Source organism: Mytilus californianus, unplaced genomic scaffold (genome assembly GCF_021869535.1).
Source record: "Mytilus californianus isolate M0D057914Y unplaced genomic scaffold, xbMytCali1.0.p SCAF_1, whole genome shotgun sequence".
In the NCBI taxonomy this organism is placed as follows: Eukaryota; Metazoa; Mollusca; class Bivalvia; order Mytilida; family Mytilidae; genus Mytilus; species Mytilus californianus.
In genome coordinates, this window is record NW_026262581.1 from 97,279,022 (window position 1) to 97,306,485 (window position 27,464).

Below are 27,464 nucleotides of genomic sequence, written 5' to 3' on the forward strand. Positions count from 1 at the left end.
TTTTTATCACTTGACTTTTGTACAGTTATGAGTCTTTGAACTTAGGAACCTGGTGAGATTTTGTTTGTCCAGTGACAATGTGGGGGCGTGGGGTATGTGAGCGTGCTCACAAAGGTTCTTTAATTTTTTTTATGTCTGTTGTACATCGAATTTTTCGTCAATGTCTTATAACGAGTAGGGTGTTATTTGCACGTCATCGGTAGCATTTCTTGTTCATTACCCTATTCACTGGCCTGCCCATTGTATCTTCTTTCTATTTATAACCAGATGTTATGTTTGACGAAAATACATTTACTCTTTGTAGTGTTGTCCAGGATTCGTACAAACAGACATGTCATCTCACAAAGGACCCAAAACAATACAAGAAGGTACGTTTATATTCTTACTGACTTCTGTGTATTACATCAAAACTGTCAGACGACTCCTTATAGGAATTATTGCCCGTAAATAATGAATTTTACTATTTTTTTTTCATGTTTGCTTTTTATCTTGTAAACTATAATAGATAGAGAAAAACTTTAAAAAGCAAAGATGAGCAAGATCCAAAGAAAAAGTCAACTTGGCCTTAATCGTCAGTCAACTTCTTATTTGAGTTATTTGAGTTTAAATGACGATTTTTTCCAACTTTAAGTGTATTTGCTTATTATCTTGAACATCACAATAGCTAGAGATAACTATAAAAACAAAAATAATCAGCCATACAAGATCTACAAGTAAGGCCCATGAAATGACGATTTTACCTGTTTTTGTCTATAATTTTAAGATAGATAGAAACATTAGATAGCAAAAATTATCAGTAAAATAAGATGTGCAAATAAGTCTATAATGCTGAAATGGTTGATAGACTCTTTGCAGCAGTTTTTGCCCTTAAAAGACTGATTTCCTAATTTTTTGGGGGCATTTTTGCCATTTATCTTGAAAACTAAAAGATAGATAGAAATCTGAATAGCAAAATATGATAAGCAAGACAAAATCTACAATTAAGTCATCATCACCCAAATTGTAAGTCAACTCCTTGTAAGAGTTATTGCCCTTACATTATGATTTTTTACCATGATTTACATAATATCTTGAAAACTATTATAGATAGATAGATAGAAACTTTAAAAAAATGATCAGCAAGACAGGATCTACAAGTATGTCAACATGACGGAAATCGTGAGTTAACTCTGAATGGATTATTGCCCTTAAATGATGATTTTTACAAAACAATGGCCATTGTTGAAGATGCAAGACAGCGACACAGGCTTTTTAGAGTCTCTTGTTTTATAATACAGAAGTTTACATTCAAGATATAGATGAATAGAATACGTATAGAGAGATCTTTTATCTTTCGTTGGTTAGGTAAGAAAAACGATTGATTGATTGTTGGTTGCTTAACGTGCAGTGGCAAATATTTCATGCATGTTCAGGACGAGAACAAATTAACAATAAGTACAAATAGGTAGGTCCTGTAATAGAGGACGTCCGGGATAAAGGTAGGTGAAATTTAGACTGCCACAGGAAAATGAGGATAAATTGGATAGGGACAGAAATTTTGCCTGGCAACAGGCCATCTACGGACCATCAAAGAGATGTAGCAAGGGTTCCTAACGTGCAGAGGGCGTGACACTCTCTCTACACGAGGCATCGGATTTAACGTCCAAATTCTGACCGGATGTGACTGCGTACTTATACATCCCACACAGCCAAATGGACGCCCAACTTTGGCAAGGGTTTTACTGCCGGTCGGAAGAAGACCTGTAGTGACCATATTTCTATTCCCCAGTCACCCTTGAGGGGTAAGAAATACGAAGAAAACAGTAAGATAATGAAAATATAAGTTGAAGATAGACAACACAATAACATATATGAACAATTGAATAAATAAGTGTCCACAAAACATATCACAGTTAAACATTTATATTTACAATATTTATCAAAATCTGATGAAAATTTGACTCCAACTGTTGACGTCAGAAAAAATTCTGAAATTTATGTAATTGTTTGATTGAAAATTCGAAATTGAAAAACTAGATCTCTTGAAAAAAATGAAAAAAAATGTATATTTTAGGTGCTGTTACACCAGTATATTTAGCATTACTCCCAGCTGGAACAACAAGTCCAAAAGGAAACTTCTTATCTGATTGCACGATCAAAAACTGGGGATGAGGTTGAAAGAAAATATATGAAAAAACTTAGATTTTCTAAACATATCTATATTGATATTTGAATGAGTTCATTGCATTTTCATTACTTTTAAATAACGATGAATATGTTATAATGTATTAAAAGTAAAAAAGCATAGTGATTGGCTTCTTTGTGTAGTCATTCAAGTTCAGTCACTGAATGGTGAGTAAAGTTACATTTACGCCTTAGACTATCTCGACTTTAAAAAGTACATTGAAGTTCTTTTATTTTCTCAATCGTTTGAACATTACGTCAATGAAGGTCAAGCAGACTGAAAATTGCAAACAAAGTTTATCCTGATGGTATCATAATCCGTTAACAAATCATATTAAACAAAAATCACGAGTTTCAAATACAAAGCATCAACCATGGTAAGGATAAGTCATAAAAGAGAGGTAAAGGATACCAAAGGGACATTCAAACTCATAAGTCGAAAATAAACTGACAACGCCATGGCTAACAAAGAAAAAGACAAACAACAGTACACAAAACAACATAGATAACCAAAGACTGAGCAACACGAACCCCACCAAAACCTCGGGGTGATCTCAGGTGCTCTGGAAGGATAAGCAGATCCTGCTCCACATGTGGCACCCGTCGTGTTGCACATGTAAGTACAAACCCCGTGATCTGTCAAATTCATAAACCAAGTTTAACGAAATGACTGTATCAAGTGCATATTTCATAATTACTTTACTGAGTTAGATGATATTACAACTTTTATTTTGATAATACATTTCTATGATAATCCTGTCGAAGCACACATTAATTGTTTACACTTAAATAAATAGAACCAAGGGCTACTATATATAAGGTCGTATCATATCCCATTGCTAGCGAAGATGTGGCTAAGTATTTTGTTCTCAAGAAGGCAAATTCCATCACAATTCCCCAACCTCAAGAGTCATCCTACCATTATGACTGTCCCAACACAAACCCTGGCTAAATATTACTTTTAACCACTTGACTAGAAGATATAAATTGCAAAAGACTCATTTCTGCTTTGACCCAACAAATATAAAATAAGAAGGTACCAGAACTAATGTAACAACTAATGATAGCCAGAGTTAAGATATTTGAACAAAAGGTAAGACAGAATTGTTGTGATAATTGAAGATTTAAGCTTATCTGACACTAAGCTATTCTCGTCACTTGGCGTGCGTCGTCGTCGTAATCCGTTAAATTTTTACAAATATCTCCTCTGAAATTACTGGGCCATTTGAACAAAACGTTACAGTCTTCATTGAAGTATCTAGTTAAATTTGTGTCCGACATGGTTGACATGGATAAAGGTAGAATATTGGGGTAAAATGACAGTTTCTTACTCTGTTTTAAAAAATGCAGTGGCTATTTTGCCGGCTCTGATTAAAATATCTTAATTCCAGCCGGCAAAATAGCATATTTCTATAGAAATGGCTATTTTACCGGCACCAGCAATATAGTGAATTTGTTATTTTGCCGGTAATTTTAAAGAGTGAAATGTAATATTTACTTTTAGAAAGTACTATGAAAATGTGCACTGTCAACATAAAAGAATCAAATAATTACTGATATACCAGTAGTTAAATAAGAAAACAGCTAACAATAATTGAGACACATATACTCGTTTAAAAACATTTATCAGCCAAAGTGTAAATAATTATTAAGAATTTATAACAAGAAAAAACAAAATAAAAATGTTGAGCATCCATTTATTGCTATGAAATCATATCTAAACATGTAATTGAATTTTTTTCTAAAATCAGTCAGTCTAATGCTACATGTATGCATAAAAATAAAATCTCAGATTTTTTAACTGTATGCTATAAAAAAAATAAAAGTTAAAAATCTCATTGCATCATGAATTTGATTAAACATTATACAATATAACAAAGTCAATCACATAGCTTCAAAAATCAAAAATGTTTAAATTAAACTTGCTTTTGAAATAATAGTCAGTTATTTGAATTGCATATGTGTAAACAAAATAGTTTTTAACTTGGCTTCCGCTTACCTTATGCCAGCAAAATAACATATCTTTATATTTTTCCAGCGCCGGCAACACGTTCACTATATTGCTGGTGCCGTTAAAATAGCCATTTCTATAGAAATAGGCTATTTTGCCGGCTTGAATTAAGATATTTTAATCAGAGCCGGCAAAATAGCCACTGCCTTTAAAAATACACTATAGAAATTTTGACGACAGAAATGGTCAAAATGATGAGATCTACATACTGTCTATTACATCGAACCTGTCAGATGACGTCTTGTAAAAGTTATTCCCATTAAACGACGAATTGTTTTCCATTCTTGTATATTATCGTTACTAAAATAAAAAGAGTTAAACTGTAAAACATCAAAACTGATCTACACATAAGTCAACATGTCCGAATTTGTCAGTCAACTCCTTATTTGAGTTATTTTCCTTTAATGTCGATTTTTACTAATAATTTTTTGCGTTTTTGCCTATTATGTTGAAACTGATAGGTACATAGATAGAAACCTTAAGCCTCAAAAATGGTCAGCAAGACAAGATCTATAAAAAAGTGAAATGACCGAAATTGTCAGTTGACTCCTCATAGGAGTCATAACCCTTTAATAAAGGGCTTTTTTAAACTGATAAAGCCAAAAAGGACATAAAGCATAGTCAAAACCGAACAAGGAATCAGAGCTTTGCACAAGGGAGATATATTCCAAAATTTTAAAACGACAAATATCAGACTTAACATCATGCGTATATTCATGGCAGAACCGAAGTGCTGGTTACTGGGCTGGTGTCCACCAACAGAGGTATCGACCCAATAGTAGTAGTAACACTTATCGTACCAGATGCGTATTTCGACAATTTATGTCTCTTCAGTGATGCTCTAGACCGAAATATCTGAAAATCTTAAATCGAATAAAAATGTTGAAGAGCTGTTTAAACCAAATAGGACCATAGCAGAATGTAGACAAGGAATCAGAGCTTTGCACGTGGGAGATATATTCCTTAATATAAATGATTTCAAAAATGTTATAACTGCAAATTTTAATCTAACAAAATCCGTATTTTCATAATGGGTTGGTGATACTCTTGGGGACTAATAGTTCACAAGCAAAGGTATCGACCTTGTGGTAGTGGTTGTTTTTACAACTGCGCGTAAATGTACAATCGTCCGATATAGGCTTACCACGATTATTCTTTAGATGAATTTGTGTTCTTCTTTGTTAGAGATTTACATTGTAAAATGAATTTTACATTTACTATAGTTTTGCATAAAGATTGTGGAGAATTTTTCGAGAAATGTGTATTTAAGCCGCTTTTTACGTATATTTTATATTCTAGATCTGTTTCACAAATTTGATTTGGATTGTATTTCTGGAAATATAAATGCTACATATAACATATTTTCGAAGCAGTTTGACCATATGAAAATATAAGAAGATGTGGTATGTTGGCCAATGATACAACAACCCAGAAACAAAATGACGTAGCACGTACAAATGATAAAATTCCGATAATCGACCAATTTATATGTATACATTTTGAACTTGGCTTAAGGACCGTTTCCAACCCAGCATTGGTAAACATTTGTCTTTCGTTAGAAAATGAAGGTAGTTCCCTATTTTTCGTCCAATACCAGATCTTACTAGTTACATAATCATCGTTGAATCTCAAACCGTACAGTGAGGAGCAGATGCACCTTTTTTCGGGACGTCGGGATTTGGGCCTTTATTTTTGCGGGAATTGAAGATTAACACTTATTGAGACTCGGGAATCAATGATTATATTTCGGGATCCGGGCAAGAATGTTTTAATTTGTCGGGGATTCAAGATGACACCCATTCCTATCCAACCCCTGACAGAAATTGTCTCTGTCAATATGATTTCCATCGCTTTCTGAAGCTTTCTCAAGACAACCCGTTCCCCACCAGCCCATGAAAATGCTTTCATATCTTTAAATAAGACTAACCAACTGAAATCACAGGAAAAGGATGTAAACAACACTGTAAATCCTTCAAAAATGATCAAAACCCAAACCATATGGAAAGCTTTAAAATGATCCGACATGCGAGACAACTATAGACAAAGTCCAGATTTATGCTATAAACAATACACGTAAGTAAAGTGTGGCAGACAGCAACCAGATACATCCACTGAATTACATATGCGTGGCATGGGAAAGACACATTAAAAATGTGGCAAGGATAAAAATGTTTATGAGCGTTTAATAAATTCCTAAACTGTTCTCTAAATGTGATATGCGAGTCTCAACAATACTTATACATCTACTCAAATAAAAAACATGAATTAATTTCCGACACCGGACTATATTTTTGTTTTGAACGATGTTGAGGTCCCCTGTAATATATAATAACATGGCCATAGGAATTAAACTATTACCACACGACTTTTTTTAAATACTTTTTTTATTCAACAATGAACCTCTCTTTTTTATTTTACATAATATTGATCTTGCTGTTTTCCCAATGAAAAAAATATAAATAAAAAGATGTGGCATGATTGCCAATGAGACAACTATCCAGCAGAGTAAACTTAAGGTAGGCAACTCTCTCAAAATAATACAACAATAATTTACAAAAATAAGGGCATACACCACAAACACGGGAACACCTTCCACAGAATCCACACAGCCCAACCAACAAACCCTGCGATCCATATAGAATAAAGAAATAGCTTCACTTCATGAAAGATAGACGGAACATACTGAAGAAATATTCAATTCATAAAAAAAACGTCCAAAAGACTAAAAAAAAACCCAATTTACAACTAAACTTAAGACTGATCAACACGAACCCCACCATAATACCGAAGTTAATTTCAAGTGCTCCAGAAGGGTAAGCAGATCCTGTTCCACACGTGGCACTCTTCGTGTTGTTACTGTAAGTACAAATTTCAGGATAAACCTAAATTGGTAGGTCATAGTTTGCCCTACTGCTTAAACATATTTTTTACGTTTGGAGGACGTGTTTTTCAAAAACAACCGGCATTCCCATGGGAACCAACTGTGCTCCTTTTCTTGCCGACTTGTTCCTTTATTCATTTGAGGCTGACTTCATGCAGGAACTTCTTATGAAGAAAGAAAAAAAGTGAGCAGTATCCTTAAACTTCAATCGCCGCTATAGAGATGATGTTCTGTCCCTAAATAATTCAAAATGTGGTGACTATGTTAAATGCATCTATCCCATCGAACCTGAAATAAAGGATAACAGATACAGTTAAGTCTGCTTCATATTTTGACTTGCATCTTGAAATTGACAATGAGGATCAGTTGAAAACAAAACTTTACGACAAAAGAGATGATTTCAGCTTCCCAATTGTGAATTTTCGATTTCTATGTAGCAACATTCCAGCGGCGCCTGCATACGGAGTATATATCTCCCAGTTGATACAATATTCCAGGGCTTTTATTACCTATAATGATTTCCTTGATAGAGGGTTGATGCTCACAAGAAAGCTATCAAACCAAGAGTTCAAAGTGGTGAAGTTGAAATCATTCCTTTGTAAATTTTACGGACGCCATTACGAGTTGGTTGACCGTTATGGAATATCTGTATCACAGATGACGACGGATATGTTCCAATTGTCATAACTGCTATCCCGTCCCCTTTTCACCGAATATGACCTACCGAATTAGACTTATCACCGGGTTTGTACTTACATGAGCAACACGACGCGTGCCACATGTGGAGCAGGATCTGCTTACCCTTCCGGAGCACCTGTGATCACCCCCAATTTTTGGTGGTGTTCATGTTGATCAGTATTTAGTTTTCTATGTTGTGTTTTGTGTATTGTTCGTTGTCTGTTGGTCCTTTTTTTTTTTTAGCCATGGCGTTGTCGGTTTATTTTCATAGAATTTAAATGTCCGTTTGGTATATTTCGCCTCTCTTATATGTTTGTAACCCCCTGTTAACCACAAATGATTATTTTGACAGATCCTGTTCGGCATATGTTTATTTTTTTGTATCTTACAAGTGTGGACACAGATCAGTGTGGATAGTATGATGAAAAAATTCGAAGTTTCGGTTATTCAATATTTGGTTTTTCTGTTCAAGACTGTCATGGAGGAAACACTATTTGTACATGTTATATGGATTACCAAATGATTCTGTTAAAATATGTTCCACTACTTTGCTTTTGAATAAAAACAAAAACACAAAATTAGTAGAGGAACACATTAGCTGCATTTCTGCATTATTTGATTTTAATATGCAAGGTGGTTTATGAGTACCTGTATATATGTTCCTCTAGTATGGTTCTATTTATGTCCGTTGTGGCGGTCATTTTTTACTTGGAACTGTAAATTAGTTAAGAATCATCCCAGTATCATAAGTAAAAGATTTCGTTTAATTGTTCAAAATTGTTTCTTAGATGATGTCCAATAGTTCAAAGTGATGATAATACCTGGCATGCACATGGGGGAAGATTAGCAAGAAAGTACACTCCTGTTGTTTTACACATGTATTTAAATTCTTTCTTTGAAAATGTCTTTTTCTTAGATTCTCCAAGGCCTGGCTGGTCATATAAAAGAAAAATTTACCAGTATGAAATAATTTTAATAACATGGTATATCCAATTTATTTGTTTATGATTCTTAATTTCTGGATATAAATTATGATAAATAGTGTAGACTAAAAGAAATATGAACTATGATTCTGTAGTATTTGAAATGAAAAAGGTATTGCAGAATAATTCTTATTTCAAGGTTCTTGTTATGTGGATAAAATTAAAATGAAACCGGTAGGATGCAGTTTTGTTGTGGTATAAAAATAAACAATGCTGTAATCTGGTAACTAAAAAAACAAATTTACAAATTAACAAATTAACAAATGAATGATAAAAGTTGAACAATGGAAGATAGTTTTAGGAACTGACTAGGCCTTGTTAGTTTCGTCCATATGTATGAATGAATGACCAGTTGCACTCAGGACTCTTCAGTAGGCAGTACAGATGGTTAAAAAAGTGTTACAACAGATACAGTTAAGTCTGCCTCATATCTTGACTTACATCTAGAAATTGAAAATGAGGGTCGGTTGAAAACGACAAAAGAGATGATTTCAGCTTCCCAATTGTGAACTTTCCATTTCTATGTAGCAACATTCCAGCAGCGCCTGCATACGGAGTATATATCTCCCAATTGATACGATATTCCCGGGCTTGTATTTCCTATCATGATTTCCTTGATAGAGGGTTGCTGCTCACAAGGAAGCTTTTAAACCAAGAGTTCTAAATGGTGAAGTTGAAGTCATCCCTTCGTAAATTTTACGGACGCCATCACGAGTTGGTTGACCGTTATGGAATAACCGTTTCACAGATGATATCGGATATGTTCCTTATGTCGTAATTACAATCCACTTCCTTTTTCACCACGAATGTGACCTACCGAATTAGACTCTTTACTGGATTCGTTATAACATGAGCAACACGACGGGTGCTTCATATGGACCAGGATCTGCTTACATTTCCGGAGCACCAGAGATCACCCCTAGTTTTTAGTGGGGTTCGTGTTGCTTAGTCTTTAGTTTTCTATGTTGTGTCTTGTGTTTTATTATTTGTCTGTTTGTCTTTTTATTTTTTAGCCATGGCGTTGTCAGTTTATTTTCGATCTATGAGTTTGACTTTCCCTCGGGTATCTTTCGCCCCTCTTTTACAAAACCACCAAGCATCATACTCCAGGTAGCAATGTTTGGTATATTTCAATGCGCTTTTTTTATTTGGCTATCTGGATGCAAAATGTTTAGTTCACATGTAAATAAAATGTTTTAATCTCCCTTTAACTACATATGTTCTGTGGATGCTGCTTCAATAATTCCTTGTACTGACAATTTCAATGATCTTACTTTACAGTTGTTCATACATGTATGTAGATATGGTTGTCTATTTATGAATCTCAATTTCACAAAGAATGCATTTGCATAACAATGAACTGAGCTCAATGCAAAGCACTTTAATAATACACTTAGACAGAGAGCTCATTCCAGTGATATACTTTGTTATAATGGCCCTTCATGAACACTGCTAACAAACATGCCGAACTACATGGATCGGAGGTTTTGAAAATAGACATGTCAATTGATTATATTATATGTATATAAAATGTATATGTATATAAAACTTATACAAAATTGTGGCAAAAATAGTTAGCAAAAATGTCACTACATGTACATGTACATGCACAAATAAATATATGCTGAGTGCCCCTATCTTGAAATAAGAACAAACTTCCACCTTATCATACTAAACAGGTGAAAAAACATTCAAAACTATAAAATGTTTTTAGTGTCTATTACCGTCACATTGAAATCAATATATATATATATATATATTTGTTTTGCATGCACACGTATAAAAATTGCGGTTTTTATCCAACGCAATCATAGGTTTGAACGTTGTTTTCAATTTAGACTTGCTTATATTTTTTCGTTTTGGCTTGTATTATATTTTCCTTCGGGTTTATATGATCCGTTCATCCTATTTCGACTCTTTCAAAATTCAAGAGTCTGTTCTAAATTGAGGTAAATTATATGGCCTTCCAAATACCGTTTCGATCTCTAACATCACTGAAAAGACATTAATTGTCGAAATCCGGATATGGTTTACAAATTTTTGCACCTTATGTTTGCGGTATACCATCTTTTCCGCAAGTTTGTTGTTTTCTGTTTGGTAATAAATTTGTTATAAGATCCATTTTGTTATATCTTGTGATCCGTTTATTTGGCAATCGCCAATGGCAGTCAGCAGGGTTTAAGAACATCAGTTGTTCGACCTGCTAGTCAAATGCGTTTTGTTTAAATATAATTTTTCACTTTTTCGTCTTTTGGAAATTGTTGTTTGTGCTGTATTTAGACCCCTCTACCAAGAAATTTGTTTTGCATGCACACGTATAAAAATGTGGTTTTTATCCAACGAAATCATAGGTTTGAACGTTGTTTTCAATTTAGACTTGGTTGTATATACGTGTGCATGTAAAACACATTTCTTGGTAGAGGGGTCTAAATACAGCACAGACAACATTTTCCAAAAGACCAAAAAAGTGAAAAGTATATTTTAACAAATCGCATTTGACTAACAGGTCGAACAACTGATGTTTTTAAACCCTGCTGACTGCCATTGACGATTGCCAAATAAATTTGTTAACCAGATGTAACATGGATCTTAACTATTAATTTCATACCAAACAGAAAACAATAAACTTGCGGAGAAGATGGTATACCGCAAACATGAGGTGCAAAAATTTGTACACCATATCCGGATTTCGACAATTAATGTCTCTTCAGTGATGAAAGGGGTCGAAACAGTATTTGGAAGGCCATAGAATTGACCTCAATTTAGGAAAAGCTCTTGAATTTTTAAGAGTCGAAATAGGATGAACGGATCATACAAACCCGAAGGGAAATATAATACAAGCCCAAACGAAAAAATATAAACAAGTCTAAATTGAAAACAACGTTCAAACCTATGATTGCGTTGGATAAACACCGCAATTTTTATACGTGTGCATGTAAAACAAATTTCTTGGTAAAGGGGTCTAAATACAGCACAAACAACATTTTCCAAAAGACCAAAAAAGTGAAAAGTATATTTGAACAAATCGCATTTGACTAACAGGTCGAACAACTGATGTACTTAAACCCTGCTGAATGCCATTGACCATTGTCAAATAAATTGATCACGAGATGTAACATGGATCTTAATTATTAATTTCATACCAAACAGAAAACAATAAACTTGTGGAGAAGATGGTATACCGGAAACATGAGGTGCAAAAATTTGTACACCATATCCGGATTTCGACAATTAATGTCTCTTCAGTGATGTCAGGGGTCGAAACGGTATTTGGAAGGCCATATAATTTACCTCAATTTGGGATAGGCTCTTGAATTTTAAAGGGTTGAAATAGGATGAACGGATCATATAAACCCGAAGGAAAATATAATACAAGCCCAAACGAAAAAATATAAACTGAAATAGAAATTTGTTTTGCATGCACACGTATAAAACATGCGGTTTTTATCCAACGCAATCATAGGTTTGAACGTTGTTTTCAATTTAGAATTGTTTATATTTTTTCGTTTGGGCTGGTATTAATTTTGCCTTCGGGTTTATATGATCCGTTCATCCTATTTTGACTCTTTCAAAATTCAAGAGTCTGTCCTAAATTGAGGTAAAATATATGGCATTCCAAATATCGTTTCGATTCCTAACATCACTGAAGAGACATTAATTGTCGAAATCCGGATATGGTGTTCAAATTTTTGCACCTCATGTTTGCGGTATACCATCTTATCCGCAAGTTTATTGTTTTCTGTTTGGTAATAAATTATTAATAAGATCTATTTTGTTACATCTTGTGATCCGTTTATTTGGCAGTCAGCAGGGTTTAAGAACATCGGTTATTCGACCTGCTAGTCAAATACGTTTTGTTAAAATATACTTTTTCACTCATTTGGTCTTTTGGAAATTGTTGTTTGTGCTGTATTTAGACCCCTCTACCAAGAAATTTGTTTTGCATGCACACGTATAAAACTTGCGGTTTTTTTACAACGCAATCATAGGTTTGAACGTTGTTTTTAATTTAGACTTGTTTATATTTTTTCGTTTGGGCTTGTATTATATTTCCCTCGGGTTTGAATTATCCGTTCATCCTATTTTGACTCTTTCAAAATTCAAGAGTCTATCCTGAATTGAGGTAAAATATATGGCCTTCCAAATACCGTTTCGATTCCTAACATCACTGAAGAGACATTAATTGTCGAAATCCGGATATGGTGTACAAATTTTTGCGCCTCATGTTTGCCGTATACCATCTTATCCACAAGTTTATTGTTTTCTTTTTGGTAATAAATTATTAATAAAATCTATTTTTTTTACATCTTGTGATCCGTTTATTTGGCAATCGCCAATGGCAGTCAGCAAGGGTTTAAGAACATCAGTTGTTCGACCTGCTAGATAAATGCGTTTTGGTAAAATATACTTTTTCACTCGTGTACATGTATTTACATCAGTATAAAATTATGCCGAAAGTTGTAAATTTTTTATGAATGTATATTCTCCAAATATCAGACATTGATGTATGGCTGTAGGCAATTTTTTCGCACCTACATCGATATTTATAGCAGTGTCAAATTTTCCTGTGGATAAATATATATATATATACATGAGGCTGGTGTGTACGAGTAGACCATCTAGGCTTAAGGTCTATGCAATTTTGATAAATAATATATACATGTATATACACAAGGCTGGTGTGGACGTACTTGCATGCACACACAAAAATTTAAAAAAAAATTCATATGCATGATGAGAGAGAGAGAGAGAGAGAGAGAGAGAGAGAGCAAGGGGTAATCACAATTTTATCCTGACTTTTACGTATTTTTCTTTCAGTAAAATGTGCTGTTGTGTTAATAAATTTATTCTAATTTTTCGAAAAAAGACATTCCAACGAAATGGAATCATCAGAATCAGAAGCTAATCTGTTTAACTCTCCCAGTATGGAGTCAAAATATTGTGACAGTACTCACGAAGAAACTCAAACTATGCCTAGCTAGTAGTTCGTCAGATTCAACAAAAAGTGTAAGTTCTGTGAAATGCATTCCAAACTATCCTAATATTGGCATGGAGGACTTTCAAAAGAAGACATGATGAGAGACAATAATTTTAAACTTCAATTAATTCAGACAAAATTGCAATATGTAGGGGATTTCCCTGTTCCTGCTTAGTAAATTTTAACTAAGATTGTGCATGTAAGAGGGGTGAATATACATGTAATCTGGTAAAGTAAACCTGTGTGAATTACTGTAAATCCAGAAATTATTACGAGGTTTTTATTAATGCGACTAATGCGACAGGGTGAGTATCCAAATAATAAGAACTCTTTTCGAAATCGCAAAAGTCAAAATAATTAAACTAGCATTTTTGTCCATTCTTGAAAAATCACAATAATAAATGCACGCAATAATTTCTGAGTTTACAGTAACTGGCCATGTGTACAATAATTACTTAAATATTTTTACTTATCTAAGAAAAAAAAAAATGTATATGATACAATTTAATCATTATCTAAACTCATCGGAGTTTCAGAGCCAATCAAATTAGAACAGTGCAGTCACTGAAGCAGACATGTACATTTCTGTCAATACAAAAATAAAAGTTTACTTGCTTTTCATGCTTTTAATACCTTATCTAATGAATAAGTTATTTTGGAAAAGAACGTCAAACATAGATGAAATGTAAATTATTATGTAAATGTGTTTTTATTATATCTAGAGTGGAGATAAATTGCATTCACCTTGTCCGTCTGTGAGTTTATCCATTCGTCCAAAAAATATTTCCTTCACACTTTTTAATGTATGTCAATACGTTGCATTATTGCTTGTGTATACCAAATATCCTTTTATTAACTTTAACACTAACATTTACTATTTTGTTTATTCTAACCAATTTGACTTGATCAGAAACTGTTCACATAATCAACTGTATTTTCAAAGGTAGAATGAAAACTCACATTGCAGAATTATTTTTAAAATATCTAAAATAGAAATCTAAAAACTTCAATACTTTGTGACACAGCTGTAACAGCTAATCAAATGAATTTCTGTTCTATTTATGGCGTATTGGCAATAATAATTTAACAATTGTAGCCGGGGGACAGGATGATTTTTTGCGGATTGACTCATCATTTTCATCTGATGCTACTCATGCTTATTTTATTCAGTGGATACAATATTCATTTTCATAATCCTCCTCCCCAAAATCAAATAACTTTCAACTTTATACCTACATGTACTACTTCTGTGCGGATTGACTATTCATTTTAATCTGTTGCTACGTATTCTTATTTTATCATGTTTATTCAGTGGATACAATATTCATTTTTCAGTGGATACAATATTTATGTTCAAAATCCTCCTCCCCAAAATCAAACTCCTTCCAACTTTATACCTACATGTACTACCTCTGTGCGGATTGACTTTTCATTTTCATTTGTTGCTACGCATGCTTATTTTATTCAGCGGATACAATATTCATTTTCAAAATCCTCCCAAAATCAAATTCCTTTCAAATTTAGACCTACATGTACTACCTCTGTACGGATTGACTATTCATTTTCAACTGTTGCTACGCATGCTTATTTTATTCAGCGGATACAATATTCATTTTCAAAATCCTCCCAAAATCAAATTCCTTTCAAATTTAGACCTACATGTACTACCTCTGTACGGATTGACTATTCATTTTCAACTGTTGCTACGCATGCTTATTTTATTCAGCGGATACAATATTCATTTTCAAAATCCTCCCAAAATCAAATTCCTTTCAAATTTAGACCTACATGTACTACCTCTGTACGGATTGACTATTCATTTTCAACTGTTGCTACGCATGCTTATTTTATTCAGTGGATACAATATTCATTTTCAAAATCCTCCCCAAAATCAAATTCCTTTCTAATTTATACCTACATGTACTACCTCTGTGCGGATTGACTATTCATTTTCAACTGTTGCTCCTAGGCATGCTTTTTTGATTCAGTGGTTACGATATTCATTAACAGAATCCTCCGCCCCAAAATCAAATAGTACTCCCCATTTCCTTTCAACTTTATACCTACATGTACTTATTTGTACTACCTCTGTACCTTTGTCTTCGGGTCAAATCCTCATGCCCCCGTTTTTAAGTTTGGTAAATCCGACTTAAACACATGAAAAAGCATTCAAAGACCTTGCCGTCACTATTAAATCTCATTATCTGAAGCCAGACAGGTTTTTCCACTGTCCACTGAGAACCCAGTAATCAAATGGTACTCCCCATTTCCTTTCAACTTTATACCTACATGTACTTATTTGTACTACCTCTGTACCTTTGTCTTCGGGTCAAATCCTCATGCCCCATTTTTAAGTTTAGTAAATCCGACTTAAACACTTGAAAAAGCATTCAAAGACCTTGCCGTCACTGTTAAATCTCATTATCTGAAGCCAGACAGGTTTTCCACTGTCCACTGAGAACTCCAAAATCAAATGGTAATCCCCATTTCCTTTCAACTTTATACCTACATGTACTTATTTGTACTACCTCTGTTCCATTGTCTACGGGTCAAATCCTCATGCCCCCTGTTTTTCAGTTTAGTAAATCCGACTTAAACATATGAAAAAACATTCAAAGACCTTGTCGTCACTGTTAAATCTCATTATCTGACACCCAGACAGGTAATTCCATTGGTCAACTGAAAACCCCAAAATCAAATGGTACTTCCGCTTTTCTTTCAACTTTATACCTACATGTACTGCCTCTATACATTTGTCTTCGGGTCAAATCCTCGTGTCCCCTGTTTTTGTTGTTCTCAAGCAAATATAAGTTTAGTAAATCCGACTTAAACACACGAAAAAGCATTCAAAGACCTTGCCGTCTGACACTGTTGAAATCTCATTATCTGACAGCCAGACAGGTTATTCCACTGGTCCACTGAGACCCAATATCACTGACGATAAGAAAGGTTTAAATATATGTTAATTCTTACCTATGATGCAAAATATATCCAAAAGAAATGATAAAATGTCCAGCTGAGATACGATGACCCAATTTTTTTTCGATTACATTTTGGTTGTTGTCTCATAGAAGCTTTATCTAGAGAGTTATTTAAAAAAACGTTATAAAACATCATGTTACTTTAAAAATCTAAAACTTATCTAAAGCGAGATAACTATGACACATCTCAAATATATAATACAGACACAGATATCTCTCCTTAGCGTCCTCTCCGTGGACTAACGTGCTCAGCGATGACGTCCCCAGCGATGATTACGCTGTTGACCCCTTATCCAATTTTGAGAGAAAATAAATAGAGAATTCCATAAATTTCTACGCAATTGAATTTCCGGATTATATAAATCGAACGTTCCGGAAATTTTCTCAGGTGTCCAACACAAAACAAAGGTGTAAAGTAAAGAATTTTGCAACAAAAACATCAATTCAGCGATACAGGCTTAATTTATATGTATGATTATGTGTTTCGTGTCAACCCCTAAGTTTTCAAATAAAACACTTCCGCCCGCCATGAACCAGTAATTATTCTTTTTGTATATGTAATAAAGTAGTTAATAAATATGTTACGCTCAGAATAAAATGTTAACAAATGAATTGTCTTTGTGCTTAAGTTCCATAGCAAAACATGGACTTTATCATGTATTCAAATAGAAGGAAGCATCCATATTAAGCGAATGAATTAAAATGAACGTTTTTTTTTGAAAGTTTGCTATAGCTTGCTATAGCAATATACTTTCCTATGGCATCGGCCTCAAACCGGAAGTTGGACAGACTATCTCACTATAGGATGTGTGTTCTACTCCTAGATAATGTAGTACTAGTGTTTGAATACAGATTCTAGGAAGATGCTTTTGAAATTTTGAGTTACTTCTATTTTGATAAGCTTACAGCTTGAATAAAAATAGACTGAATGTTCAACGACAATTTAAATGAATTCAACTTCATTTTGAAAATGGGTATCACAAACACTACTTCGCGGATCTGCCCTGCGCGGAAGATATAATCAATACACATCTACACGTCCCGTTTCATTCATTGAAAATTAAGAGGGCCTGATATTTATTTTGAGGTGTGTGTTGGTTTTTTTTTACATTTATTCATGAAATTAAAAAAATTCTTTTTGTTAAGAATATCGTAATCTTTTCAATTTTTACGTTTGTAAATAAAGGCAACAGTATTTTACCGCTGTTCGAAATTCATAAATCGATTGAGAAAAAACAAATCCGGGTTACAAACTAAAACTGAGGGAAACACATCAAATATCAGAGGAGAACTACGACACAACAGAAACACAACATTAAAATGTAACACACACAGAAACGAACTATAATATACCAATGGCCATTTTCCTGAATTGGTACAGTACCTAAATGGTATTAGGTGTGACCTCTTTAAATTATGCATACTTTGAACTGTCAGCCATTTTGTATGTTTATGTTACCTGTATGCTTTTATCGGGATTCCCCAGACATGTGTGAAATCCATATATGTGAACCTCCCCGACGGGATTACAATAATCCCGGTTTCAAGGGTCTCCTCCCGTCCTCCGGTTGAAGAGAAAATAAATACCGTGTTTAAAATATTTCATGAATGAATATTTTCGGCGCCATTTTTTACTTCGATATTTACAAATGTTTATTAAAGACCTAAAAACCCGAGTGTACCAAAAGAAAAAGAAAGGTCAGTGGTATATGATACACACCAAGCCCAAAATGCAACAGCATTTTAACGCACAAAAGATATGGCCCAGACACGAATTGTACAAGGTTACAAATATCTCGGCCCATAACAAACTCGGACTATAACAAACTCGGCCTATAACATAATCAGACTATAACAAAATTCGTAATTTTTTTTTTTCATATAAAGTAATTTTTTTAAAAAGTCAGAAAAAACCGTTAACCACACAATCTACTAATCGTAGTCACAGTTTGTTCAATATATTTCTGCATATAAATAATAGTAGGCCGAGTTTGTGAAAGGATGATTTTGTTTTAGTCCGAGTTATCCAGCAGCGTGATTGACATTACTGATTACGCAACATGTTTATATTTTGACCAGGCCGGCGGCTATAAATTAACAAGTGATAATAGTTTGATTGAACAATAAACAGGTGACAGGATATTAAATACTCGATAATCATATTGCTTCTGTCTATGTCACACGCCAAGGATAAGTAAAGATAAATACCGGCTTTGATAGAAAAGTGCATTGTTTTTTGTCAAAACATCGATCGGAAGGTTTTGATTCCAAAAAAACATTTAAAAACTTTCAATTCAGCAAAGAAATACTAGCTATTTAACATTCCAATGCGGATATAACTTATAAGGACTAATTGGATCCAAACTGACAGCAGAAAAACATTGACTCAACTACAGTTCACAGCCTCCTACTTATAAGTGTTAGGATTAACAACTACACAAATTGTTACAAGGATAAGGATTACTTTAGTACAGTCAATTGTATTAAAAGCAGCAAAGTCAGCTTCTACTACTTAAAATAACCCAGTGTGCCAAGACAAGTGCTGTAGAAATTATTAAATAACATGTGTCCATGTAATAGAGACAGTGCTTTACCTGGACTATTATACTATTAGTATAATAGTCCCAGGCTTTACCTAATATATTTTAAAGTGCTTAAAATAATGAGTCTTAAGTTTTCCAGCAAAATGACTTTCTTAATGCTTGAAAGCCATACACAACTTTGATTATTGTTTGTTTGTTTACTTATCACGTTATAAATATGTATAGCAAATATTTTTTTTTATATACATGTATCTATGCTTCTGACATTGCATACTAATAAAACAGATGGATCATGTGCATGAATAAAACACTATACTTAAATTTTCTCTAATTTAAGTACTCAAAGAAAGGTTAAATCATAGAATCTGAAATGATAATGATAGTTGACTTTATCCTATTCGTGCCCGTTTCATAAAGTTTGTGCTTTAAACTTTGGGTTATCAAACTCAGTAGCAGTTCCATCATGGTCTTTGGACGTGCCATATCCCAAAGTCGGCTCAATTTGCCCTTGAATTTGTCCTTTGATACCTATGATAGTAAAACCTTGTACAATTCGTGTCTGGGTCATATCTTTTGTGCCTTAAAATGCTGTTGCATTTTGGGCTTGGGGTGTATCATATACCACTGACCTTTCTCATTTGACCCCTATGATAGTTAAACAGTGTCTGGTTTGTGTTTGGTGCATACGTTTTGAACTGTAGCACTTTAATTGACAAAACTTTGTACGCAGAAGCATCATACTGACCTTGACATTCAAATTCAGAATTTACAGAATGAACCTCACACTTTGTTCCTGGGTCAGTATGATTCTTTAAGATTGACCTATAATTAACAATGTGTCAACTCAACACAGAGGCAAAGATTATATCAAATGAATGGCTGAAAACCAAAAAACAATGCTAAATTTCACAGCAGCAACTAAAATGTAAGTTTGCTGTCTTATCTAAATTAAGAGATGTGGTATTTTTGGCGAATGAACCAGCTATCCCAAAGAGTTCAAAGGAGGAAGATATATGAACAATTATAGGTCAGCATACGGTCGTCAACAATGAGAAAAACTCATACCATATAGTAAGCTATAAAAGGCTCTGATATAAAAAAAAATGTGGAACAATTCATACAAGAAAAACTACCTGCTTAATAAGTAATAATACAATTAACTAAAAACAAATATGAAGGACCTTAATCAATAAAAAATACTAAAATCACAGGCCCTTTACATGGGAACGGCACAGAAAGAAATTAACAGAGCTTTCTGTATATTTGATTATTTTAAATCTACAGTTTAAAGTTGCAATAGAAGTTATCAAAATTTTACATGACAAGCATATGAAAAAAAAAGTGATTTTTGATAATTGCTGATGAGACAATGGTTTAGGAAATTAAATACATATTTGAAATAATACACCTCTACCGTTGCAAACTTTCCACAGGTGCTATCCAGCACTTTGATTTAGCGTTTTCAGTCCCTCTTTTCATTGCATTGCTATTTCATTTGGAAATTATGACAAGAGTAATTTATATGATGAATTGGTTAAGTTAATATCAAAGGTATAAACAAATAGGGACGCGATCCCACGCGAGGTAAGTATTTGTCTTGTATTATATATATTTAACATTGAAAGAGTTGACACGTTTACTAAGTAGACGATCATTGTTTTTTTTTGGGGGGGAAGGGGTTACATCGTTTTAAAATTAGCTTGTTGGTCTATAAGGAACTGAAAATAAAAAGTCTTGACCAAGTAAATGAAACAAACACTTTGTACTTTTCTGGATTTAATCAAACTGGAACGCTGAAAACCAACATAATAAAGGACGTGGATTTATAAATACTGAATCAGCTGTATGATAAAAAGAGTACACAAAACACAACATAGAAAACCAAAGACTGAGCAACACGAACCCCATCAAAAAGTGGGGTGATCTCAGGTGATACGGAAGGGTAAGCAGATCCTCCTCCACATGTGGCACCCGTCGTGTTGCTCATGTTAGTTATTTCTAAAAACATGACATAGTATAGAAGTAATATAATATATATGTATTACAAATCAAATCAATTTTATTGTCTTTAATAAACATTTACAGTATGTTTGTGGCAATACAAATGTATTACAAATCAAATCATTTTTATTGTCTTTAAACATTTGCAGTATGTTTGTGGCAATACAAATGTACTACAAATCAAATCAATTTTATTGTCTTTAAACATTTACAGTATGTTTGTGGCAATACAAATGTACTACAAATCAAATCAATTGTATTGTCTTTAAACGTTTACAGTATGTTTGTGGCAATACAAATTTAAACAAACAATAAACAACAAAATAAAAACAAAACAGTATACAAAAAAAACATAAGTGAAAGATTTACAATATTACAATGTTCAATAGACATGTTACAATGAGACCTCTGCCCTGGGTTCAAAAGACCTTTTAAAAAAGAAGCCAATAATTCTAACATATCTCAAAGAAGGGGGTTTAATATATAAGATAATTTTTGTTCATCAGGGAAATGAATGAAATTTTCATCATCTAATTGTATATCATTAATAGATTTTGTCTGATATTCTGGTTTACCTTTCCATTCATAATAAAATGAAATTCATCTTCGATGACTTTGCAGGTTTTGCACAGTCTTTGTTCTCGAGGAATTTCAATGTTACGACCATTTTCTATTTCAAAACCATTGATACTTATACGAAGTTTATTACAAATGAATGAGTCTTTTATATTACATAGTTTTAACGACTTCAGGCGTACCAAAGCAAAATAAACAGAAACAACAAACGATTCAACGAATAACACATTGCTAATATATTGAAATCCCATTACAAGAAACATCATTTAGATATTACCCTTGTACATTAAGAATTCTTACCTATATTACATGACAAGAAATCATGTGTTGCTTGGTAAGAAAAAAGAACCTCTTTATTGTTATGAAAATGTTTATCTGACATGTAGTTTAATGACTTGGGAATCAAGTTTCTAGTGATTAGAATGGTAAGGTAGTTATTGAACGAATGCATGCATATATACTTAACTGAGTTCTCTTTTTAAAATTTATGATGAATCCATAACGTATAATCGACAAAACGACATGTTAATTTTCTCTGGGTTCCCATTTGTTAATTAAACTTTGTCATAACAGTTGTGAAATGATATGGTGTATTAAAATTTTTCTTTCAGAGAATTGGTTAATACTATCGTCCTTTTATGTTTTATTTCTTTTCTTCCATCACGGGTTTTCCCTTTGCACCTGCGCTGTGGGATTGCCGAATTTATAACGAGGTCTCATTATTAAGGTTACTGCATACGGAAAAGCTGTCGGCTAATAAGAGTACGGGAAGGCGATTCAACAGCAGTCTAATTCAGAAGATTTGATAAAATAGATGATTTTTTCCTTTAATAGCAATTCCACGTACAATTGTTTTGCAGCAAAACCTCAGTCATTCAAGCAAATAAAACATATTCATTTTTTATTTAAAGTTGTATGATCAAATGATTTTAAACAATTATTTTTTAGAGTGGTCAACAGATCGAGTACTAACTCCGGATGTGCGATCGAAAGATGCAGTGCCAACGAAAGGTCACAGTTTTTGCAGCCAGATATCACAATGGATAAAGTGAAAGGTCTATACAACAATTCATCGAGTAAGTAAAAAAAAAAACAGTATATACATGCTTCAACTTATAAAATAAACGCGATGTTTAAATCAACCTGTTCTTTGAACGCATGCGTCATTATTTCTACTGATAATATATAGTTGTTTGAATATGTTCTAGTGAGTGAGTGTACAGTTTTGGACTATTTATAACAAAAAATAATCAAAGATACAAGGCATATAATTTTGTATACCAGACGTGCGTTTCGTCTACACGAGACTCATCGGTGACGCTCGAATAAAAAAAGTTAAAAAGCAAAATCAAGAACGAAGTTGAAGAGCATTGAGGACCCAAAGTTCCGAAAGGTTTTGCCAATGACAGCTAAGGTAATCTATTCCTTAGGTAGAAAACCGTAAGTATTTCAAAAAATTCAAAATTTTGTATACAGTCAATTTATAAATATGACCATATCAATGATATGTTATGCCAACACAGAAGTGCTGACAACTGGGCTGATGAAGCGCTTGTGGTTGAAACCTAGTATCAGTATGGACACTTGTGATGCATATAATTTGGTTTAAAATCCATATACTTTCATAACTTTGTTTCAGGACATTTCCCCACGTCAGTAAAATGAATGGTCAGCATGTTATTGAGACTGCAAATACCGTAAATAGATTTCTAATCATTTCTTTAGTTAAGTACCAAAAAATATTTATATTAATATCATATTGACATGTGCTTGTCCTGAATATGATTTAAAAAAAAACGGTCGCCGTTAAACACCCATTCATGTTACAAGCTTTGATACCAATCTCCGCTTTTACTAAGAAACAATTGTCTGTGAAGGTACAGTCCTGTCCCTTGATATTTTAATTTTTACCTTTGATATAATTCGTGTGGGTTACTCGATATTAAATTTTAATCCGTTTGTTATGAAGTCAAATGTATGTTAGTTTTATAGGAGGTTCCTTGATTTTAATGTCGGCTAAGACATTCCCCTTTACAAACGAGTCTAACATTTGATTTTAAAAAAAGATTTGGTTTATTTTAGTGCCGCACAAGCTGTACAACATCAAGAACAGGGATTTGCTGAAACAGCTCATGGTATGTCTCATATAGGGACTACAGTTATGACTTTTATTCAGCAAAGACAGATCAACGACAGAAGGGATGACATCATTATTAATGCTACAATTCTATTTAAATCGAAATCTATTCCTAGGAAGAAGTAAGAAAACAAATTTATATCAAAGTGAAAGGGAACATCTAAGTATTAGTAATTTATTTCAGTCTGAAAAATAATGTTCTTTACTTTCGGTAGCGTTATGTTTTATAACATATTTACAAATCAACAAGGATAAAAATTATAAAAGATAAATAGACACTTTAAATCACAAAAATGATTAGCAAGGCAAGATCTACTAGCAGGTCAAATTTTGCCGATATAGTTAGTAGAGTGCTACTCTTTATAGGAGTGATTGCCCTTAAATGAGGATTTTTTTTACCCTCTTTTATGTTTTGAGCAAAAACTATAAAGTAGATAGAGAGAAACTAAAAAGACTAAATGATCATCAATACAAGATCAACAAAACAGAGATTTTTGTCATGAATTCTATTCTCATCTACAGTGTTGGAGAGTGTCCTTTGTTGAATATGCACATAGACCAAGGTGAGCGACACAGGCTCTTTAGAGCCTCTAGTTTATATAATACGGAAGTTTGAATAAAAAAAAATATAACATGAATACGTTACAAGTCGAAGCAGCTTTTATTTATCGCTTTTTATGTAGGAAATACGAAGAAACCAGTGAAACAGTGAAAAAATAGTAGAAGGAAACCTAACACCATGACAAATACGAATGAATAAATAAAATTCCACAAAAATTATCGTAGTAAAATGATTTCTATTAATCAAATTTATCAGTCATTTGACTATCCATCTTTTTGGAGTCACACATGAGTCTAAATTTTATTAAATTAATCGATTTAGAATTCGAAAATTATAAAAAAGTTCTCTTGAAAAAAAATTGTCATGTTTTAGGTGCTGTTACACCAGTATATTTAGTATTACTCCCAGCTGGAACAACAAGTCCAAAAGCACAATCAAACACTGGGGATGAGGTTGAAAGAAAACGTATGAAAAAAACTTTGATTTATTAAACATATCTATATTGATGTTTTAATGAAATTATTGTATTATTATTTCTTTTAAATAAATGAATGAATATGTTATAAGGTAAGTGAAAATCCAAGTGATTGACTCCTTTATGTACAGTCGTATAAGGGCAGTGCCTGAATGGTAAGTGAAGTTATATTTTCGCCTAATACTATCTGGCCTTTTAAAACTACAATTTCTTTTATTTTTCTATATCATTTGACCATTACGTCAATGAAGGTCAATCAGACAGATAGTTGCAGAAAAAGTTTATCAAGATGCCATCACAATCATTCCATAAGTCATATTAAACAAGAACCGCGAACTTTGAATTAAATGCATCATCTATAGGAAAAATAACTCATTTACAATCTGTTTTAACCACTTTTAACAACTTAATATATGAGCACACAATAGAGGATTTACACATTTCACAAAATCGATTCATTAAATCATTTCTACAAATGTGTAATGGAATTCGCATATTGTTTTACAAAAAATATATAAAATTTCCCTTCAATTTCAGCTATAAGGAAACAAATTTGTACGTTCAAATGATTTTAAACAATTATTTTTTAGAGTGGTCAACAGATCGAGTACTAACTCCGGATGTGCGATCGAAAGATGCAGTGCCAACGAAAGGTCACAGTTTTTGCAGCCAGATATCACAATGGATAAAGTGAAAGGTCTATACAACAATTCATCGAGTAAGTAAAAAAAAAACAGTATATACATGCTTCAACTTATAAAATAAACGCGATGTTTAAATCAACCTGTTCTTTGAACGCATGCGTCATTATTTCTACTGATAATATATAGTTGTTTGAATATGTTCTAGTGAGTGAGTGTACAGTTTTGGACTATTTATAACAAAAAATAATCAAAGATACAAGGCATATAATTTTGTATACCAGACGTGCGTTTCGTCTACACGAGACTCATCGGTGACGCTCGAATAAAAAAAGTTAAAAAGCAAAATCAAGAACGAAGTTGAAGAGCATTGAGGACCCAAAGTTCCGAAAGGTTTTGCCAATGACAGCTAAGGTAATCTATTCCTTAGGTAGAAAACCGTAAGTATTTCAAAAAATTCAAAATTTTGTATACAGTCAATTTATAAATATGACCATATCAATGATATGTTATGCCAACACAGAAGTGCTGACAACTGGGCTGATGAAGCGCTTGTGGTTGAAACCTAGTATCAGTATGGACACTTGTGATGCATATGATTTGGTTTAAAATCCATATACTTTCATAACTTTGTTTCAGGACATTTCCCCACGTCAGTAAAATGAATGGTCAGCATGTTATTGAGACTGCAAATACCGTAAATAGATTTCTAATCATTTCTTTAGTTAAGTACCAAAAAATATTTATATTAATATCATATTGACATGTGCTTGTCCTGAATATGATTTTAAAAAAAACGGTCGCCGTTAAACACCCATTCATGTTACAAGCTTTGATACCAATCTCCGCTTTTACTAAGAAACAATTGTCTGTGAAGGTACAGTCCTGTCCCTTGATATTTTAATTTTTACCTTTGATATAATTCGTGTGGGTTACTCGATATTAAATTTTAATCCGTTTGTTATGAAGTCAAATGTATGTTAGTTTTATAGGAGGTTCCTTGATTTTAATGTCGGCTAAGACATTCCCCTTTACAAACGAGTCTAACATTTGATTTTAAAAAAAGATTTGGTTTATTTTAGTGCCGCACAAGCTGTACAACATCAAGAACAGGGATTTGCTGAAACAGCTCATGGTATGTCTCATATAGGGACTACAGTTATGACTTTTATTCAGCAAAGACAGATCAACGACAGAAGGGATGACATCATTATTAATGCTACAATTCTATTTAAATCGAAATCTATTCCTAGGAAGAAGTAAGAAAACAAATTTATATCAAAGTGAAAGGGAACATCTAAGTGTTAGTAATTTATTTCAGTCTGAAAAATAATGTTCTTTACTTTCGGTAGCGTTATGTTTTATAACATATTTACAAATCAACAAGGATAAAAATTATAAAAGATAAATAGACACTTTAAATCACAAAAATGATTAGCAAGGCAAGATCTACTAGCAGGTCAAATTTTGCCGATATAGTTAGTAGAGTGCTACTCTTTATAGGAGTGATTGCCCTTAAATGAGGATTTTTTTTACCCTCTTTTATGTTTTGAGCAAAAACTATAAAGTAGATAGAGAGAAACTAAAAAGACTAAATGATCATCAATACAAGATCAACAAAACAGAGATTTTTGTCATGAATTCTATTATCATCTACAGTGTTGGAGAGTGTCCTTTGTTGAATATGCACATAGACCAAGGTGAGCGACACAGGCTCTTTAGAGCCTCTAGTTTATATAATACGGAAGTTTGAATAAAAAAAAATATAACATGAATACGTTACAAGTCGAAGCAGCTTTTATTTATCGCTTTTTATGTAGGAAATACGAAGAAACCAGTGAAACAGTGAAAAAA

At 33.1% G+C, this 27,464-nt stretch overlaps 1 protein-coding gene across 4 annotated transcripts in view; it reads left to right on the plus strand.

Annotated features, from left to right (window-relative positions):
* Positions 1-27,464, plus strand: part of LOC127726702 (carbonyl reductase [NADPH] 1-like) — a 47,381-nt gene that overhangs the window by 15,664 nt on the left and 4,253 nt on the right. For 2 of the 4 annotated variants that reach the window (XM_052234166.1, XM_052234172.1), the window contains exon 8: positions 305-368. In XM_052234166.1, coding sequence (XP_052090126.1) covers positions 305-368 — 64 coding nt within the window. Of the gene's footprint in view, positions 1-304; positions 369-2,053; positions 2,287-24,866; positions 25,493-27,464 lie in introns of those variants that run through there. The other 2 variants (XM_052234179.1, XM_052234189.1) reach the window with 2 other exon arrangements.